Source organism: Magallana gigas, chromosome 8 (genome assembly GCF_963853765.1).
Source record: "Magallana gigas chromosome 8, xbMagGiga1.1, whole genome shotgun sequence".
Taxonomy (NCBI): Eukaryota; Metazoa; Mollusca; class Bivalvia; order Ostreida; family Ostreidae; genus Magallana; species Magallana gigas.
This window is the reverse complement of record NC_088860.1, coordinates 40,051,351-40,069,459: the sequence shown is the minus strand read 5'-3', so window position 1 is coordinate 40,069,459 and position 18,109 is coordinate 40,051,351. Positions and strand designations below refer to the sequence as shown.

Genomic DNA, 18,109 nt, shown 5'->3' with positions numbered 1-18,109 from the left:
GAATCGTGTTGCTTTATTTAATATTGTTTAAATGCTTTTAAACAACTTCTTTTTAGTTTGCATGACACGCAACAGAGACAACACACGTTAAATAAATCAATATCCTCTCGTAGTCTGAGTGACAATTTGCATTATTTATATATTAAAAAAAATCTAGTAGCCATATAATATCAAGCCTAAATAGGCTTATAATGTAACGGCATTGTGACATCTTGCTATATAGCCACATTACTTTGCGTCTTTTTTTTTTAAACAATATTCAAAATAAATTAAATATAACACACACACTAATTAATTCATACATTTTATTGAAATAACATGAATCATTATGAACGTGTTTATGGATTTCACAACGATTTTCAAATTATTTTCTAGAAGTCATTTACTCGTGGTTTAAAACAGTTCTTAAATGCAGGATATATTTGTTAACACTCAGCAACTCCCATCAGTCAGACGGATTTGGTCAAGTGCCAGAACACCTCCAAAGAAAGAATAACCAAGTTGTCCATATATAGTCTGAAACAAAAAGAGAGCATTCAAAACATTAATAATTTTGTTAAACTTCACACAAGGCATCCTTGCTATCTTATTATTCTAACATCACACTCTCTATATCTATAATTTATTTTTTTAAGGTAATGGATAAATTATTTCATTTTGTCCTAAAAATTAAATCGAGCCTTAAGTTTCCCATTTTACAACTACTCTATCAATGCTCATTGCAATTAAGTGAAGAGGAAAATTTCACCAGTTTGTCAGCTGAGTGTCCATGGAAAGGGAGCTTTATGTTGTGCCAAGATCCAGATGTGTTTTGACTGTATGAGTATAGGTTTTCTGTTTGTTGAAATGAATTCAGGTGGTAGACCTCTAAATATGGGCTGCTTCCATTCATGTAGTAATACAGTTCAAAGCAATAATCTTTGTCTACAAAGAAATAAATACATAATTTAATTTATCCATGTAATTATCAATCATTATTTTTAAAAATTGATATTGAAAAAAAGAAAAGTAAATAATGTTACCTTGAATTTTTCAAGATAGCAAATGAAAATGTTTCGGCACTATATAATATTTTTCGTAGTGACATTTCATTCAACAATTAACAATATAATTATATTTATCAAACAAGTCTAATGCCGGCGTGTTTTTTTTTTCGTTAATTTTTAATAATTATTAACCAGAGAGAAAATTGTCCGGTGAACGAAGGATGAAGGAGGCTCCTGGATAAATAAAGGCATATCGAGATGTTCCTTCAGTCGCATAACTCGGCTCCACTGACCACGATCCCTAAATAAACAGATAAGTTTTTAGTCATTTACAACAGGTAAGTTATGCATATTCTAATCATCCATCCTAAGATGCTTTCATAGTTATGTTGATAAGCTGAAGAGCTTTTATCATTAAGATGTTTTCATGAATTTAGAATAAAAAATTGAAATCTCTTGAAAATATTCTTGATTAAATTATCAACTTATTGATGATTAATTTTTTGCCATTTACTTGCTGAAATAACGGATATCAAGTTATCTACTTACTGATCGGATATAAATGGCGCCATAAGCATTCATCCAACATGAATTAGTTTCAAAATCACAGAGATGTGTACTTCCGGTTGGTGGTGACACCGTTGTTGTTGTGGTAGTAGTGGTAACCACTGTTGACGCTAAAAGACAATTCAACGGTTTATTTTAAAAAATTAGGAACAACGATTTAGGATTGATTCATTTTTAACAAAATAAAAATTATGAATAAGATGTGTTTGTTGTGTGTGTTATTATTATATCCTTTTTAAGAAATATATATCTACAAAACTTATTTTACACATAAAGTTATATCTATAGATATATAACAGACAAACAAACACGGACAAATGAATTAGCATTAAATGAACTTAGACCAACATGGAATAGAATGTTTTGGTGGCTTACTTTCACAGTTGGGTCCTCCCCAATTTGGTGGGCAGTCGCAAGACACGCTATTACCAATGATTGAACAAGTTCCACCATTTTGGCAGGGATTGGGTTGGCATGATTGAACAAGGACATCACAAATAGATCCCGTCCAACTTGCAGTACATGCGCAGTCATACGTTGATCCAATTACAGTGCAAATTCCGGAATTTAAACATGGATTTGGATCACATGGGTTGGAAGAAGATCCTGATAAAAGAGATATTGACAAGTTTTGATGTATCATTTTGAAGTTGAATTCTTTTTATTATTAAAATAATGTTCCTGTACTGGTTAATGCTCTAAAACACTTACCCCCTTCAGCTGTGAACTGGAGTTTAAACTTTTGACCTTGTGACGATTGAATATCCTTTCTGATTCGGCTGTCGAATTTTACAAGCATCAAGTTTCTCTCTCCGTCATTAGTGGTGGTATACACTTGGTTGTTAACAGTATTACATTGTCTGGAAGTAAGATTGACAAAATCAATGTATTTTTTCAGCAAAAATATATAATAAAATTAAGAGTCTCGAGACACATTTTATAAAGTTATATAAATGTATATTGAGATACCTGATACCACTTTGTCCAATCATGTTATATCTTATCTCGATCCAATGATGGCATTCCGAGTTAAAATTGTTTCTGGCCAAATCTAGCTCCTGGATATCAAGTTTGATGTTTGATCCAGTGGGGCCCTGTGAAAATGTTTAAAACCATCTGAATAAAATCTATATGGGAAAACATCTTAAGTGCACAACTAATTTTAAGAGAAATACAACTAGTAGAAGTGCATGTACAATCACACCTTACTAGTATTTTAAAACTAGATCTTAAAACATATATGTATATTGTTCATTTAATCTTTCGTGTCGGTTGTTTTATTTGCTCCTCGTTGATGGCAGGGTTGTTTTAAAGTATTACAATTCAAAAGAATATAAGGTAAACATAAGTATACATGTAGTAACTTTATTAAATATATATGAGTTAGATCACATACCCTTATAAGCCAAACACATTCCTTGTCGGTTGTGACTGTGTTTGGATAATTCGGAGATTCTACGATATGCTGCTGTCCAGAATTTAAGTTTATTACTCCACCACATCCTTTTTAAAATTAAAAAAAGAGTGTTTTGTTACAATCCAATTCTTAAATAAAAATCAGTTGATGTGTAAAAACAGTTTAAGCTCCTGTTTTATGGTTTGAGTGTCGATGACAACAATTTGCAGTTTTGCCCTTGACTCTACTTTATGATCGAAGAAATTAAATACCATAACAAAATCAAAATAAGCAAAAAGCTTTTTTCTAAAGTTATGTCTTTTTAACCTTTCCGTATTTCGTTCTACAAATCCATTATTGCTTTTTTTGTTCCCTAATGTTTTGACATTACCATTTGACTGCATGCATCATAAATTTACCTGTGTCAGTTTGAACCTGTTCACAGGTAGAACCAGTAAGTTCAGAGGGACAGAGACACTGACACGTATGGGCCACAAAGCCCTCGTTTTGACAGCTAGGCGGACTGGTGCAAGATTCTGTTGAAAACAGTGATAAAATACACTAAATAAAAGAATGCATATAGATAATTTTAACTGTGAACGTTTACAATTAAAACAGTGTTATACCATTTTAAATCGTAATCGTTATAATATAATTTTTTTTATTTATTTAACCATTCTGCGTGTATGGTATCGTAAATAAACATTTGAAATTGTTTTAGAGGAGGAAGGTCCTTTTCTTTATGTTCATGCATTTGAATCCTTTTAATATGTTATTGGGGGGGGGGGGGTAAGAAAGGGTGCAATTATTATCATTGTGTCGGATACATTTGTAACACGTACCTGTGCATTGATAAGCAAGAGTTATTTCCTTTATGTCATTATGGGTGAAGGTTTTGGCGGTATCTATCAATACTTCTAGTCTAGTATCCTTGAGTTTCATCGTCTTTCCTCCGTTTTGGGAAAATGACTAAAACAAATTGAACAATATTTTTTTTATCAAAAATTTAAATCTACATATATTATTCATATGCTTTGTTTAAAACGCAAGACCACATGAGCTGTGTGGTTTTTTTCTATTAATATTTCTAATAATAACACGTGGTTTAAAAGAGTTTCAAAATTTGGAGGTTTAATCATTCTTTAATAATATACATGGAAGGGTTGTTATAACTCACTGTTAATGGGTACTGCATGATAGATTCCACATCGTATGGAGTTCTGTCATGGGTGTTGCTAATGTCAAAGTTGTTCATTGCATTGCTGGGAATGTTGTTAGACAGAATTTCAATGTATTGATCACGGTCAGTTCGTTGTTGCTCGTGCATCTGACCAATAGCGTGCATTAGCTCGTGGATGACGGTTTTTGTCTGAAGAAAATAATTTGTATATAAACAAAAAAAATCTCAGTATTAAAAGTGGTAAGAAACTTATTATATTTTTTTAATTATTACTTATGTAAAGATTATATATCACAATGACAATATTTAAGCAAGTCTAGAAATCATGAGATATGTTGTTATCTTTGTACAAATCTCTTTGTAAATAGGTTACGTAAATAATTTTAACCTCTGCGCATTGTGGGTCCTGTAAAGTCACTTGCTGTGCAGTGAATGATGTTCGTCCAACGTACGAAGAGCATCCTTGACTGTAGAAAAGAAGTTTCATTTGAAATTGGACCAATGTATTATTTGCAGCTAGTTATTCTGCTACCATGCATATGCTTTTAAAAGTCCTCTTAATCTCGGAGAAATTTATAACATAAAACAAAGGTCACTGTTTTTGTTATTTACTTAACATGTACAAAGTGAAAAGGTAGACCATAAAGGTTAAAAGTTAAAAAGGTTATTAAAAACTTAAACTAATGTACCCGTTTACAAAGGCTATGTGCGTGTTATGGGGAAGGCTTGGTCTCTGACTGTTTGGGACAAACTGAAGGCATGTCATGTCATGGAAGTCTTGAATGCCTTCCTGTATTCCATTGTTCATCTGCGCAGAAACTGTCAATTCAAAAATACTATTAGAATTTGGTCCTTTTTCGAATATTTTAAGTATTCTTTTTTATCAAATATTTTGTGAAATGGAAATGTACGAAGTTTTCTGTATTCCATTTTTCATCTGAATAGAAACTGTCAATTCAAAAATACTATTATAATACATTGAATTTCCTTTTAATGTAGATTTTGGGTATTCCATTTTTGTTCAAGAAATGCAAGAAATCTTTTGGAAGTCTTTTGAAAAGAATTTTAAGGCCGTACAAAGCAAATTATTGTTTTATCATTCATAAATGTTTTTGTATTCCGACGAAATGATGAACTCACATCCAGTTTGTATTGTGTAGGGAACGATCTTATTTTCCCAAAGGGTAGAGGTAGTCAGGAAGTTTCTTTTCTTCTGTAATAAAAGCAATTATTGTAGAAAAAATATTTCTATCTCAAAAACATTTAAAATGCCTAGGATATTTAATTTTATCTTAAACAATATTAATTTAACTATTCAAGATCCACAAGTCGTTGTGTTGTCTCATTTAGTTATAATTCTGCATAATTTTAATTCTGATTTTTTTTGTATCTTATAAAAAATATTTATTTAAAAAACAATCTTTTTCTCCTCTTAGCGTTTAGATTAACTTACTCTTCGTTGTCCTGATTTCTACAACAACAACAACATAAGAAAATGAACAAAATGAATGGCTATGCCATACAGTCACATTACAGTCACCACTAGGCCACTTTAAAGGTGACTGAATGACAGGGTTCATTGTGTGGAATTATCATTAGTGAAAGCATAGCTTGTATAAAACCAACATTACGCATTGCCTTATGTATACTAACCGGTGCTTCTAAATGACGATCTAATTCGGTTATCTTAACTGACGATTTTCTGCTTGGCTTAACTCCCCGTGGCTGAAAGATATTTTAAGCATTAGCAATATGTGATTATAATTACCGATGTTAATTTCGATCTGAAAACATTCATAAATATTTGGTAACTTGATAAGAATATTTGTTTTAAAAACTGCTTAATGGTATAAATGTTGCTTATTTGCTGTTAGAGAAAGACCTTATGTGGTACTCCTTTGTCGTCAAACACTAGCATGGTTTGAAAAAGAGCAGCAATAGGTGAATCTTGGTCGTTTCGGTCCTTGATAAAAACAAAAACAAGATTTAGCCACATCGTCAGTTTCTCGAGGATACATTCACGCCTATATTGATATGAAAATGCATTATTATTTTAACTAAAAATACTATCGATTTCTTAAACAATGTTTAACGTTGCATTATCGTACTTTTTTCGTCTAAAGATATTTACAAGAACTTTTCTATAAACAGATCAAACCATATTTTCATTAAGGTCATTCAAAATGTTGAACCCCAATCTGGTTAATGGTTACATATATATTAGTAACACAAATGCACTAAAATTATATAATTATACAATTAAAAAAAGGTTAATGTTTTATTTTATAATGATTTCATTATTCAAAAGTTCGTCGCATGAGAAGAAAAAAAAATTAAATACCCATTCATCAAACAGTTGAGGGTGCCAGTTTCCACCTTGTGTCAAGACATCCCAAATATTCCAAACGAAAGTCGGTGGTAGTTCAAAGTTACCAGCTCTGCTTACCGCTGCAGTTACAAAACACTTTCATCAGTTCTGTATCAACTATTGGTTTAATTTTTGTGTGGCAACACAAACGTACTAACTTTAACGTTTTAAAAAATACCTGTGTTTTGTCTTTTGAGTTTTTTTTTTGCAATAAAGTACAAATTAGTATTATTTTCATTGTGCAATGAAATGTAAATTTAAGTTAGGGAAATCATCTTTAAAGGAGAGATAACAAGTTTTTAAATACACTAAGAATAATCTCTTTGCTTCGTAATGTTTTTCAGGTTGAGTAAAAATGAGAATGATAAAATCTTAAGGGCTTTATTTTTCTGTACACATAACGTATTTATGTAACGACTTCCTCGCACTTTTATTGTGTTCGATTATCTTTTTTCATATCTTCATTTTGGAATTAAGATTTCCTCGATGAAAATATTGTGGATTTTGTAAAAATACACTGTACAATAAACATTATACTTTGTTCCCAACAAACCAACATCGTTTTTAAAACGGGCCAAAGATATAATCCTTACTCAAATTTGTTTAGTTTTTCCGTGTTTTTCCATATGGCAAAAAAAATGAAATTGGAAATTGCCAACTATTTCGACTAAAGTTAATAAGTATAATAAAATACATGTAATTTAATTATTAGAAATTACCTATCAAAAATGCATTCGATAATATTTTTCTTCTATTTAATATATATTCAAAATCTCGAAAAATAGGTACATGTGTACTCTCTGATCTCATCGCATACTGAAAACATATGCCATGTTGGGCTTTATTTAAGAAGATGTAAATGTAGAAGTTTTTCGTACCGGAGTAAAATAAGAATACAATAGCCCATACAATAGCCTATCGAAAATCTATTTTTCTTTTCTTTTTTCTTTTTTATTTTGTTAGGCCAATCTTTAAAAAAATTAAAAAAAATTTAATCAAAAAGTGCTTAGTATAAAATTATCACATCGAAACATTTTACAAGATTATTAGAAAAAAACTGGAGTTACTTACCTCGAGATGATTTGTTTAAAGGCAGCGCAGCAACCGCTGTGATGCAAAGGAGTATTGTTGATACCAGTTTCTGCATGGTCATGTCGAATTGAAAGCTATTACAACTTCTTTCGGATTTCTGACCGTTCGATTTTTGGCTCTCCTTTTTATACATGTTTCAGACCCACCCATATCCTTTGTTTGTCGCTATCGTCTTTATAAAATTAAAAATATCATGTTTTTATGGGTTTTTTTAATGTTAAGACGCATTTTTAAAAATGCAATTAAATTTGAAAAGTACATATGATATCATTGTTTGCCATACTGAATAAAGACGATGGGTAAAGTGCAAAAGATTAACTTGTTTTTTTTTAAACATATCCAGTTCCGGTGTTTACATATTAAGAAGCTGTTGTTGTGATTGCGCATGCACTCTTTCTGTCTACGAAAAAATCTCTATCAAGCAAATGAAAGCAAAAAATTACCTAGTGAGAATGTATGTAGACCAATGTCTAGTATTAGAGAAGTGCACTGTGTAATAGCAGTAATTTTTAATCTTCATAAAGTGAGGAGGGGGTTGGGTATATATTCGATAAGTAAAATGCATTAATAAATTCAATGTTTTAATTATTAGGACCTTTTTGCAATGTAGATTCTTTAATTGAAAGAAACAAATTTATGTAAACCTGCATAATTATTAGATGATTCATGATTTATTGCGGTGTCTGAAAATGTCTTGTGCATTTATTGGGAAAGTGTATTGAAAATATCTCATTACTCGGGCTGTTATTTGTAACACCGAAATCTGTTCAATGATAATAAGAAAAGTTACATAATTATATAGTAAGATATAAAAGTAGAGTTGTATATAAGCATATAAAATAGTGAAAAAAATATATTTATCGTGTTGAAGAATCTTAAAACCCATATATTTGTCACTTTTTGTTCAGGACACAGTTCTCAAAACCAAACATGTCTTTATAATTTGCATTGTTCTTTGTAAGACAATACCTCGCCATTGCAATTGTATCATTATGAAACGTCCAACAAATCAAAACCTCATGTTCAAAACATTGCAATTATATTTTTGTTTACCTCTATGGACCACGTACTATACTTTAGAGTACGTATTAAGTATAACACAGTTTCAATCTTATTAGCAGATATTTATCAAAAATAATCTTAAATCAGTTTTGTTTACCAAAGGGATGACCGATTTTTTATCGCGTATTTTTTCAAATTTGCATTTTTATTAGAATGGAAATAAAAACACACAGATCAAATCATTTATTGTACAAAAACTAGCCTGGTACAAAGTGTAGAAGGCCGTCATACCCGACTGGAGCGGAGAGGAAACAGGCCAGGCTCTAGTAAACATTCGTAATTCACTCGAGTGATCTTGCTAAAGTACAATTTTGCTTTGTAAAACATTAAATTTGGGTACGGTATAAACATGTTACAAAAAAATAACACTGCACGGTAAATTAAAGTACATTTAAATTGTAATGAAGAAATGATTAAATATCTGAAACTGTTAATTTTGAAGACATGACTAATGTTTTATATTAATAAACCTACCTACTCTTCATAATCTTTAACAATAATTTTCCTGACTCTTATCAAAACCACATCGCAAAACCCATCATTAATCATTTATGCGAAATTATAAATTGTATATAACATTTTATTAATATGCACATGATATTATTTGCAAAATACAACCGTCCTTAGACGAAATAATGATAAAACAAAGCATATGTATTAATCAAGGAAACGTCAAGCATTTGTAAAACTTTACAGGGTATTTTCAAAGTGTTATTTTCTATCAGTATTTCTTAAAGCCATGTTGTATGTTTTTATATTTTTTAAAAATGTTGTTTGTTTCTTTGTTTGTGTGTTTGTTTGTTTGTTGGGGTTTTTGTATACTTTAAATCATCTTTTGAGGCATTTATGCAGGTGTTTGTACTGTCCTTCACGTTTGAAATCAAATCTATATTTTTTTATCATTTGATATAGGAAATCGTGTAAATTTCTATGTTAAGTAATGTTTACAGTAAAAGCCTTATTTGTTTATCGTAGGAAACCTTTGAATTATCATTGTCAAATTGCATTTATTACATGTATATTGGCGGGTTTTTTTAAATGCAAATTAAGCTATGCGTGTACGTGATTAATGTTTGTTTAACGATATTCAAAAATATTAAATGCAAAATTGATATGATTATATATTTGCAGTTGCTAATAAAATGTAAAAGTGTTCTGTAATGGCCGATATATAAATGTATTTTTAACATTTCATTGCACTAACACAGCAAGAAGACGTGATGTTCAAATTTTACCTGCACTTTTAAATTTTGCAGAAAAAAGGACACAATGTCATGTACTCTTATTTGTTAGTACATAAGGCAACTTTTTTCCGGTTTTGACGCAACAATCTCATTCCGCTGATTTTTTTCCCCATAAAATATCTGTAGATTTTGTTATTGGGGACACTGATTATTTGTTTTGATCTATAGAAAAAACAAGTTGAATCAAAGGATGCGTTGTAATATTTAATTTTTTCGTTAAACTTTATTTAAAATCTTCTTTTGATTTTTATTAAGATTCCAGCAATTTATTTGGATGGGATGCACACCAAGTGGTATAGTAACAATAACTGTCTTTCTTGCTTTAAAACCAATCTGACATATCAAGAAACGCCAAACAAGATACCAAATGTAAATTGCGTTGTTGGATTTTCTTTGTTTATTTTTTTGATTAAAATTTTAAATGATTGAAACATGTTTATCGACATTTATTACTACAGAAAACAATTATCTAAGCTTAAACATATGAAATGTGACAGCATGTTTTATCAATACACATATTTAACTAAGCAGAAGATTTATGAGGCGGAAAAGGGTCTACTTTACAACAAGTTTGTTTAATTAGACTACTAAGACTATCTCAGCACATACATATAGATGCATATGATTAAAAAGAGAAGACTGGGTGGTATATTCAAAGCAACGTAAATGATTCAGCAATCATATAATTATATACAGAAGTCTTAATAACGATTCTACAATACGCATAAGAAAAACAAAAATTAATACTGTGTTACAAAACAGGAGCAGATATAACATGAATCTCTAAATAGAGGTAGGATCAGGTGCAATGGAGGATAGAACATCCTCCTCTGGCCGGTCACACCCACCCTCTGCTCTTTGTTGTTTTATTTCATAGGTTAAAATGTATTTCCAAAATTTAATATCATTTTGAATAACACATGTATAAGGGATTTTGTATTCAAAACTTTTTTTCTCAAAAATGCTTTTTAAGTGAAAAGGAGATTGATATCGCCTAAATCTAAATTTTGAAAAAGTTCAATGAGTGATTTGAATGAATTTCTTATGATTGAATTTTTTACAAAAAAAAAAACGCAGAATGTTAAATGCAGGAGTTATTATTTTATTCATAAGAAGGTTGATAATCATTTAAGTAAAAGATCTATACACTTATTAATCATATATTGTTTTGTTTTTTTCTAATATTACACCTATCTATATTACATTGTCATATAGATAACTAGCTCAAAATAGATTGTTGAAAACAAAAGTAAACAGCAACATGAGAACCATTTGGCACTTGTATATACTAATTAAACGGTAATGATTATATTCAGTTACATAATAATGCTTTTTTTCTGTATTTATTATCTAGCAAAGAATAACCACTGCTAATTTTAATTCATTAAGGTATTTAATATACATATAATATATATATATATATATATATATATATATATATATATATATATATATATATATATATATATATATAACCATTTTCGTCAATTTAAATACCGGTATGATATATAGATACATATGTTTAATATATGTCTGGTATTTGCATTGTCTTTTGCATTTACTACTGTTAACATCTGTCTGACATGGACGAAAAATCAATCTTTTAAAATTCTTTTCTCCATTCTTTCCATGTAAATCAAGCTATTGTCGACATCTGCTAACAGTAACAATACAGTACAATATAAAAAGTAACAAATATTGCTTTAGAATAAATACTTACAGATTTATTAGATACTATTTAGTAATATAGTAAAATATATTTTGCATGCAACTTAAAGATACAAATGGTAATATAATGCACTGCAGATATATTGATACCAGTTACATTTTTCATAAAGTTTGATTGATAAAGTTATGTTGTGTACAAATGACAAAAACATTTTTGTTTTACAAAGTCTGTTTGGTTTTTTTGTTTTCAATAGGGAAAGTCATTGAAGGGTTGGACTTGACACAAAATTAATAAAATCATGTCCTATAGTCTAAACTACGATTGACTTGTTATAAGTATTTATACTTATAAGATTATTATCTAAACGGTTAGAGTAACGTTAAAAAATATGAATTATCGGAAGAGTCTATCAATACAGCGAAAATAAAGAATAAAATACAGTTTGATTCAATATTCAGTTTTTAACATCGATGTGACAGAAAGTGGTTGGTGAAATAGACTTGTAGTTTTGTCAGGCGCCCTATTCCTTTGTAGCAATTGGGTACCTTTTCAAACATGTACTGAAATAGAAAAGAACATGGAAAATATTTATCGAAATATATTTGAAAATAACCGATACAGACATACTTCTTAAATGAATAAAACGAACCCCGAACTAGCATTGGATTTTGAAGTAATAATATGTACAAAGTATTGCCCGATTAATAAACTCAAACCTACATGACCACATCTGTTAAGTTAATTTTCTGAATCACTAAACAAATTTGTTTAAATATTTGTTTTACTTAAATAAATTTGTAAAGGTAAATTAAAACCTATGCCATATTGTATACTTGAAATAGCAACCACACCTTCAACAGTCCTTTGTCTGGATGCTCTAAGTTTGGGGATGAGAAGTCCATCTTCCACAACATGGCAAACCCAGTCAGACGTCCTTTGTTGTAGTTTAGTAGAAGAGGAAACTGGGCTTTGCAGTCCTGGTCTTCGTGAAAGTTGTATGAATAGATCTTCCCTGTATCATATAAATATATTTATGAATTCATATTGGTATATAAAACAAACTTATTGAAATAAAGTAATACTTTACCTTGAAATCACAATGACGACAGAGACTGTTACAAAGTATTTAATGCAACTATTGAAGATGAATTAAAGTGTCTTCTTTCTTTTGTCAACTACTTTAAACTAAGCAAACATCTTAAGTGAAGAAATACTGCTATAGAAATATCATTCGGATTAATTTAATTGTCAATATAGTCCAGTAGTTTTATGATTTTGGTAAAAGATTTCCCTAAAGATATTAAAATATTGATTCCTTGTAGCTTATCATTCATTTGAATTTTTTTTTCATTTATGACGGAAAGTATTAAATAACCTTAAATCAATGAAAACTAAGAAATGTGGTTTATTGGAAATGATTTTTCTAAAAGAGAGTAGAAGCATTCCTATGTAAAGGATTGTCACCTTGAGTCCAAAAACACTTTTCTGCCTTCCATGGATGATTTTCCTGTAACTTTTGTTCGTCACGTGGTATTTCGATGACTGAATTTACACCTGTTCCATTTTGCATGTACAATCCGGAACCCGTACCGAAATGTTCAAATTCGTCCACTGTCTGCGCTTGCTTGGGATTACATATACGTTCTTTAAAAAAAATGTACATGTTAATGTAAAACTGTCATTAGTTTTATCTGTTGTCTTCATTTAAATAATTGTTCCAGTCTGATTTATCTTTCATTTTTATTTATGTTTCATTGTTCTTTTAAAATAATACGGAATAACATTTCAACGATAAATTATTCTCGTCTTTTTTTCAGAGCTTTAATGAATACAAGTCCATTAATGTCTACCAGTATTTAGGTTTAAATTACCTGGTTTAATGAAATAAACTGTAAAGAATAAGAACTCCTCGTCTTCAACATACGGATACAGCAATGGTCTCTTCAGTAATACTTCCATTTGATCTTTTGAAAACTCTGGATTCTTTGTTGAAGATCCTCCTTGGGGATTTGTAAAAGATGTTTCAGGGGTATTAATGTGTGTCCCCGAAACGTGAGTACGTGTTTCATGGAAGGTGGTGGATGACCCCGGGATAGGTGAAGATGTAGCCGGAAAGAGAGTTTTTGTGTCTGTAAATGGTGTGGGAGTTCCCGGGGAGTGCGTTGGTGTTCCTGTTAACATCGAAGGTGTTTCTGTAAACAACATGGGAGTTCCTGTGGAGTGTGTGGGCGTTCCTGTAAACAATGTGGGTGTTTCTGTAAACAATATTGGTGTTATTGTGGAGTGCGTGGGTGTTCCTGTGGATTGTGTGGGTGTTCCTGTGGAGTGTGTGGGTGTTCCTGTTAAAAATGTAGGTGTTCCTGATTGGCCTGTAGATTGTGTGCTTGAACCTAGTGTTGTTGTACCTAGATCTGATGGTGTTGTACTTGAACCTTGTGTTGATGTTGATAGTGTGCTTAAACCTAGTATTGATGTTGATTGTGTGCTTGAACCTAGTGTTGATGTTGGTTGTGTGCTTGAACCTAGTGTTGTTGTACCTAGATCTGATGGTGTTGTACTTGAACCTTGTGTTGATGTTGATTGTGTGCTTGAACCTAGTGTTGATGTTGATTGTGTGCTTGAACCTAGTGTTGTTGTACCTAGAGCTAATGGTGTTGTACTTGAACCTTGTGTTGATGTTGATTGTGTGTTTGAACCTAGTGTTGTTGTACCTAGACCTGATGATGTTGTACTTGAACCTTGTGTTGATGTTGATTGTGTGCTTGAACCTAGTGTTGTTGTACCTAGTCCAGATGGTGTTGTACTTGAACCTAGTGTTGATGTGCTCGATGCCGGTGACGTGCTACTCGTTTGGACTTGTCTTCGTATACGATGAAGTGTTTCCTTGGCACTTTTGTCATGTGATTTAGACTGCATCATTATTTTTTCATCGTCTTTCCATACTCCAATAGATTTCATAATTTCGCCATCCTTTTCTAAAATCTTTTTACGAATCTAAAATATTGTAATTTTTTCACTCTGACTCACAAAAATTATAATTTTAATTCTGATAAAATTTCATGTATGTCATAAATTTAACCTTATACAACATTATATTCATTTAACCTTAACAACAATCTCTAAATATGGTGCACAATATTGTGTCACATTCTGTAAAACTCACTGCAGTTTGCATTCCAGCTACATAGCCATTGGTGTCATAGATGAGGACAACGCTGGGGTCATTGTTTTTCCAGTAGCGTCTACCAGCAAATTTAGCTCGACTTTTTCTTCCTTCCTTCTTAGCCTGTTCGATTTCTGTAGTTAAACATCAAAATTAATATATTTGAAAACTAAAGTGCAAAACAATGCGCAGCCGCTAAAAGTGTTACATTGTTTCAGGCAATTCTAAGTAACCGTTCATTGTGCGCGTATGGAGTTCTCATGGACATAATTTAAAATAAAACATAAAAGTAGTACATAATTTATTCAATTTATGTGAAAACATCTATTAGTTTAAGATGGATTTTTACAGAATTGGTAAAAATTGTCTATGTTTCCATTAAAATTATTTCTAAATGTCATAAAATTAAGTATGGATTTGTTATATTTAAATATTTTAGAGATATTAATAATTTTTTGGTAAAAAGGAAAATGTAGGTACATGTATGTGGGTTTTTTTCTATTTAGCAATCGATAACAGGTGCTAATCTTGACGCCATGCATATTCTCATTCCTTTGAATTGTGAATCTGGCTAATTTTAAATTCATGCTATCTTAAATATATTTTCATTTAAAGAAACCAATGATTTGCAGGCCTTAGTGAAAGTTCTCTTCAGCTTATGTCTTATTCTATTGTGTCACGATTTTTTTTCTTACCTTGACACTCATCACGCAGCAAAGCAAATCGGCTATCGTGGGCGTCGGAAACCTTTCTCGGGAGACTTCGGAAATTGTTCTCGCTAAATATATTAAGTCCCCATTTAACTGTAAAAAGAATACAATCATTTTTAATTCGAGCGAGCATAAGAGAGAAAAGGAAAGATAAAATAATGTACTTCTTTACAAGAAACAACTCTCAGGAAATAGCAAAACAGGAAAAAAGGGAAACGCTTCCGACATACCTCTGAGGCTGTCCCACTCGGGCCGATCTAAAAGGTCAAAGTCAAACATGTTGAATATTTTTTATTACTTAAGTGAAGAAGTTGTACAAAAAATTAATGTAAAGTTAAAATCAAGTTGTTAAAAATGAATCAGTTTCCACTTATTAACAGCTGCAGTAGTTCTGTATTTAAGCTTAATAGAAAAATCGTTACATTTGTCTTTTTGTATCATTTTGCCGTTGTAAATGATTTTCATCGAAACAATACTATATTTTTTGTAGGAATGCCGAGACTATGTTACCTTTTTATCAATGTAATTTGAACAGGAACTAAGATGGCAACATTTTGTAAAAGTATATTGGTTTATTGGTTGACGCTGAATATTTAAAAACCCGAACTTGGTTGGATCTATATGTAGCCTGTTTTACACATTTATGTATAAAAAAAATCGTCAGAGAGAATTTAACCTCTTTGTTTTAATTTCTGCATTCAAGTTTAAATATTTATAGTAACATTTTCCGTATATTTCAATTTGCATGCATTTAAAGAACTTGTTGATATCTTAGCCTTCTCGCAAAGTTGTAGATTTTCTAACAGATTAAAAAAAAAAGATTTACAGTGTACATGTCCAAGTAAGTGAAGCGTCCAATAGATCAATTGTTATTGATTATCATTTTTGAAAGGTTCTTTAAGATGAAATTAGATAAACTTAGTACTAAGTATTAGGAATATAAAAAATGTGTAAGGGGTATCAACGAAATCTACTTTAAAAATCAACGAGTCTACAGTTATTGATAATAAAGTAATGAAATCTAAGTTTTGAAACCTTCAACAAATTTACATGAAATCAGAGAGAATAAAGGAAACATTATTGTTAAAAACTTTTTTTTTAAATGTAAACAAATTTTCACACATATCAATGAAAAATTATCCTGTAAGTTATATTTTTAGATATACGTACACCTGAAGTTGGGAGGAAGATTCCATGGCAGACCAAACACCCCACTGAGCGGACCAACAACACAGAGAAAAAATAAAGACAACAGCATCGCTGGAGGCTGGGTAAGAAATGCGTCCTCGTGAAGAACGAAAAACAGGATGTCCAGGTTTTTTGTGCAGCGCATCCGGGCATCCGGTATTCGGCACGTAAATAAAATATATTTCCTTTTGCATAGTACTTACATGCATTGTTCGCATGCACATGTACATGGTCAAGTATGGATTTGGTTTTTTGACGTTTTTCTCTTATTTATCTTACGCTAGATCGAATGTATGTCGAGTCATTTTGTTTGCTGGATCATGTTATTATATATACATAATTGTTATATCCTATCAGTGATACATATTACATATTTTTAATGAATACTTCCCACTGTATTTTTATCAGATGTTTACACTTACAGAGATGAACTTTATCCTTTCAATATTAACAGCATTACATGTAAAGATTTTACAAAAGGTCAAAAGAAAATTATTAAATTTATTGTTACTAAATTATATGTTTTGGTCAGGTATACACGCTACTACGGTCCACGTGTCTGCCGGGGTACATGTAAGCAAAAGATCAGATGCCTCTTAATTAATTCTTTATTTGAGAGCATAATGCATCAGTTTTATGAGTCTATTCTGTCATTGGTGTTCATAACTAGTGAACATATTCTACTACCATAAAAATTAGGGGGAAATGACACATACGCATAGAAGTCTTATGCACAATTAGAGTGCACTTTACATCCAACGAAAAACACGTCTCTATTCCATTCTAATTGATTATCTGCCATCAATAAATGGGTAAAGAAACATCCCAATGTTTTTTAGTAATTAAAAGTAAATAACCAGGTTATTTTTCACAGTATTCGGCAGTAAGACATATCATACTGACACAATTAATTTACATCACACGCAAGAGAATAGACAGGGTCATAATCGTCTCGCCAATTTTACTCTTTGTATACGCATTAATTACTTATTTTATCTGTTAAGAGATTTTGAAGGGAAACTAAATGTACGGATATTCGAATTATAACTAAAACATATGTTCGTAACCAAAAAAGCGCTCTGTTTTGCACTCTCAGATGATTTTTTTCTTTCTGTAAATTCATCTCTTTATAAAGTGTTTTCTCTGTGTTAAACAAATAGCCATATGGACTCTTTTTTTCATGGGCGCAATCATTTGACACCATAACTAATGGAACAGTCGCCATGATGACCTGCATGTTATTGTAATTCGTACCTAAGCTGTTAGTAAATTAGAACTTTGTGCAAACCTTGTCTTTGTTGAAGTAACAAGGTAGCTGTTTTGGTCTTATAATTCTTAAAAGATAATTTCCTGACGTCTCAGTCTTACTTGAAATGTATAAACAAAAGTCTATTAATGTTACGCCTCTTCTTTTTATATTTTACAACATTGCCAGACCGAGAACGTTACTGTGCAACATCCATGATTTCAAGAACTGTTTTGTA

General features: G+C 30.9%; 2 protein-coding genes across 5 annotated transcripts; both read right to left on the bottom strand.

Annotated features, from left to right (window-relative positions):
- Positions 1–339: 339 nt before the first annotated feature.
- On the bottom strand, positions 340–7,682 carry LOC105348287 (zinc metalloproteinase nas-28-like). Of its 2 annotated transcripts, XM_020075324.3 has the most exons (19): positions 7,569–7,682; positions 6,471–6,577; positions 6,012–6,092; positions 5,783–5,854; positions 5,583–5,600; positions 5,270–5,342; positions 4,819–4,948; positions 4,518–4,596; positions 4,127–4,318; positions 3,792–3,918; positions 3,369–3,485; positions 2,950–3,056; positions 2,523–2,647; positions 2,265–2,413; positions 1,929–2,159; positions 1,536–1,663; positions 1,179–1,287; positions 749–924; positions 340–516 (listed from the first exon to the last, which is right to left on the bottom strand). In XM_020075324.3, the coding sequence occupies exons 1-19, from the start codon at positions 7,648–7,650 to the stop codon at positions 433–435; spliced, it is 2,187 nt and encodes a 728-aa protein (XP_019930883.3). In that variant the 5' UTR covers positions 7,651–7,682; the 3' UTR covers positions 340–432. The 2 variants fall into 2 exon arrangements, with proteins under 2 accessions (XP_019930883.3, XP_065925545.1); XM_066069473.1 differs by lacking the exon at positions 5,583–5,600.
- A 3,710-nt stretch (positions 7,683–11,392) lies between these two features.
- Positions 11,393–16,785, bottom strand: LOC105348281 (serine-rich adhesin for platelets). 3 transcript variants are annotated; one of them, XM_034471424.2, is made up of 9 exons: positions 16,608–16,785; positions 15,668–15,694; positions 15,423–15,530; positions 14,728–14,861; positions 14,348–14,558; positions 13,436–13,735; positions 13,029–13,208; positions 12,416–12,576; positions 11,395–12,124 (listed from the first exon to the last, which is right to left on the bottom strand). In XM_034471424.2, exons 1-9 carry the CDS (start codon positions 16,768–16,770, stop codon positions 12,026–12,028), a joined length of 1,383 nt encoding a protein of 460 aa, XP_034327315.2. In that variant the 5' UTR covers positions 16,771–16,785; the 3' UTR covers positions 11,395–12,025. The 3 variants fall into 3 exon arrangements, with proteins under 3 accessions (XP_034327313.2, XP_034327315.2, XP_034327314.2); XM_034471423.2 differs by having other exon boundaries at positions 11,397–12,124; positions 13,436–13,798; XM_034471422.2 differs by having other exon boundaries at positions 11,393–12,124; positions 13,436–14,558.
- Positions 16,786–18,109: the final 1,324 nt, after the last annotated feature.